At 37.7% G+C, this 2551-nt stretch overlaps 1 protein-coding gene across 1 annotated transcript; it reads left to right on the top strand.

Moving 5' to 3' along the window:
• Positions 1–394: 394 nt before the first annotated feature.
• Positions 395–1944, top strand: LOC149235367 (expansin-A10-like). Its single transcript, XM_089372089.1, has 3 exons — positions 395–767; positions 876–1191; positions 1291–1944. Exons 1-3 carry the CDS (start codon positions 599–601, stop codon positions 1595–1597), a joined length of 792 nt encoding a protein of 263 aa, XP_089228215.1. The 5' UTR covers positions 395–598; the 3' UTR covers positions 1598–1944.
• Positions 1945–2551: the final 607 nt, after the last annotated feature.

The following is a 2551-nucleotide window of genomic DNA, read 5'->3' as shown; positions in this document are numbered from 1 at the left end:
TCCAACCATTCACAAATACTATCTTCATGCATTAATGAAGCTATAACTCCACTAAATCCAACAATAGACATACTCTAGTTCCATACATTAATCAAACTATGACTCTACAAATATCAAATATTAATAGCGATTCTACATTAATCAAACTATGGCTCTACAAATATGAAATATTAATAGCGATTCCAGTTAGTATTAAATCTATTTCCACCATTTAAAAAACAATTACACTCCGGTTACACAAAACCTGTACAAATCCCGTGTGTACTGGAAACGAGTATTGGGGGCAGGAATTACAGAAGTCACCTGTAATCCACAGCACCACCGACAATTCAAATACAGTGTATGGAAGGCAAGGACATCAATAAATAAATAAAGAAACTTACTTGTCAGAGCCAACACACATTTCCGTTGAAAGAGTGGAACAGAGAATAAATCCGACGACCCAACGGCAAAAGCAGTGGGCACAGAGGGCCCCCGTGTCGGAGCAGCGCACAGATTTTTAGTTCACTGCCATGCTATATCTAACAGTATAGCTGGTAAAGCTGTTGATGTTTTTCTTCTCTTCTCAACTTCCTCTCCCTCAGGCCACAACATCAGTATGCAGACGAGAAGGGGATCATGGGTTGCCTCTCTGTGGCTGCTGCTGCTAAATTTGGGTTGGTGGAAGCAATTAATAATAATGCCTACTTCAGCTGCTTACGCCAACGATGGATGGAAGTACGCCTTCGCGACGTTTTACAGCGAATCTGATGCACTGGGTACCATGGGTAATACTGTTACTAACAAGAACCATTTAAAAAGTGAAGTCCTTACACATCTGTGTTGCGTATTTTGTGTTCTTTAAACTTAGGGTTTTACTTTTATGCATCTTGCAGCAGGCGCATGTGGATTTGGAGATTTGTACAGGCAGGGCTATGGCGTCAACACGGCGGCACTCAGCAGCTTCCTTTACAATGGAGGTCAGGCATGCGGGGCTTGTTTTGAACTGAAATGTGTGGAGGATCCTCTTTATTGCCATCCGGGAACGTCAATCGTTGTCACAGCCACGAATTTCTGCCCGCCGAACTACGGCCTGCCTGGGGACGATGGCGGGTGGTGCAATCCCCCTCGCCAGCATTTCGTATTGCCTATCACCGCATTTGAAAAGATTGCCATGTGGAAAATCGGCACCATGAATGTCCAGTACAGAAGGTAGGGCAAAACTTTCAGTCTCATGGAAATCGCATTTACCTGGAATCGAACACGGGACTTATGTTAGGGTTTTATTTGCTGATTTTCTTGTTTTTGCAGAGTTCGATGTGCGAAAGTAGGGGGAATGAGGTTCACCATAAACGGAAAGGACTTTTTTCTGACAGTTCTGATAAGCAACGTCGCTGGAGACGGAGCCGTTACAGGTGTGAAGGTCAAGGGTTCGAAGACGGGATGGCTGTCGATGGGCAGAAATTGGGGACAGAACTGGCACGTTAATGCCGATTACAGGGGGCAAGCCCTGTCGTTCGAGGTTACCACTAGTGACGGCAAGACTGTTACTTCTTACAACGTTGCTCCCTCTGATTGGCAGTTCGGCCATACCTACAAGGGGAAACAGTTCGTTTGAAATGCGTGCTGCGAGCTTTATTTTTGGGTGGTTGCGGGTTTCGAACCCCGAATCTATTGATTCATCGGTTCTAAAAGAACCAGAATCAGCTTTGGCAAAATCTGAAAGGAGTTTGTTGTTTTTCAGGATATTTGTAATTATATTTTTTCTAAATTATGATCCTGTAAAGGAGAAAGGGCCATATCTGAAATGATGGGTATCTTCGTTATTGTCGTTGGAATTATCTTTTTGGTTTTGATGAAGATATGAGAAAGGGACTACATACAATACAATGATGGGAATTCTGATTGGAAAGTATGTTTTGGGAATTATCTTTAATAAATAGAATTGAATACGGTTGTCCCCAATGTCTCATTTTATGTCCAAAGTTATGCGAGTGCTTTTGAACGTTGAGATGGTGGATGACACCATTGGCATGATTATTGTAAGATTTTATCTCTTTAGGTATATTATGTAAATCATGTTTACATCTTTATATATTATACTTTATTAAATAAAATATATAAGTTTATATATATATATTGTTTGGTTTTTTCTTAGTGTATAGATATCATTGTATTTAACATTTTTCCTTATTGTATAGATATCATTATATTCAATAGTGTCTTTGATCTACTTTGTGGTTATTAGTTAGATATAAATATAATTATTTTATCTTATTTTATCTATGTGATTTATGAATTTTGAAGATTGGTGATTACGATATCTATCAAATATATATGAGATAAATTCATTTTTCAAAATCACTTCAAATCACTTTTTACTCCTGATAAAACCTAATACTAAAGTATTTTATCCATAAAACTTCTACCAAGTAAACACACCTTTAAAACTAAATAAACATCATATATATATTAAAATTTTATTTTATATATATATCAAATATATATGAGATAAATTCATCTTTCAAAATCACTTCTTACTCCTGATAAAATTTAATATTAAAATATTTTA

The sequence above is a fragment of the Pinus tabuliformis genome, chromosome 8 (genome assembly GCF_031772625.1).
Source record: "Pinus tabuliformis cultivar Carrire ecotype Pingquan chromosome 8, CPIR1, whole genome shotgun sequence".
Taxonomy (NCBI): Eukaryota; Viridiplantae; Streptophyta; class Pinopsida; order Pinales; family Pinaceae; genus Pinus; species Pinus tabuliformis.
The sequence above is the reverse complement of the archived record's forward strand: the minus strand, read 5'-3'. Positions and strand labels throughout refer to the sequence as shown.

Coding starts and splice junctions, on each gene's coding strand:
- LOC149235367 (XM_089372089.1), top strand. CDS start 599: ATGCAGACGAGAAGGGGATCATGGGTTGCCTCTCTGTGGCTGCTGCTG. Junction 768..875: donor TGATGCACTGGGTACCATGG/GTAATACTGTTA, acceptor TGCATCTTGCAG/CAGGCGCATGTGGATTTGGA. Junction 1,192..1,290: donor ATGAATGTCCAGTACAGAAG/GTAGGGCAAAAC, acceptor TTGTTTTTGCAG/AGTTCGATGTGCGAAAGTAG.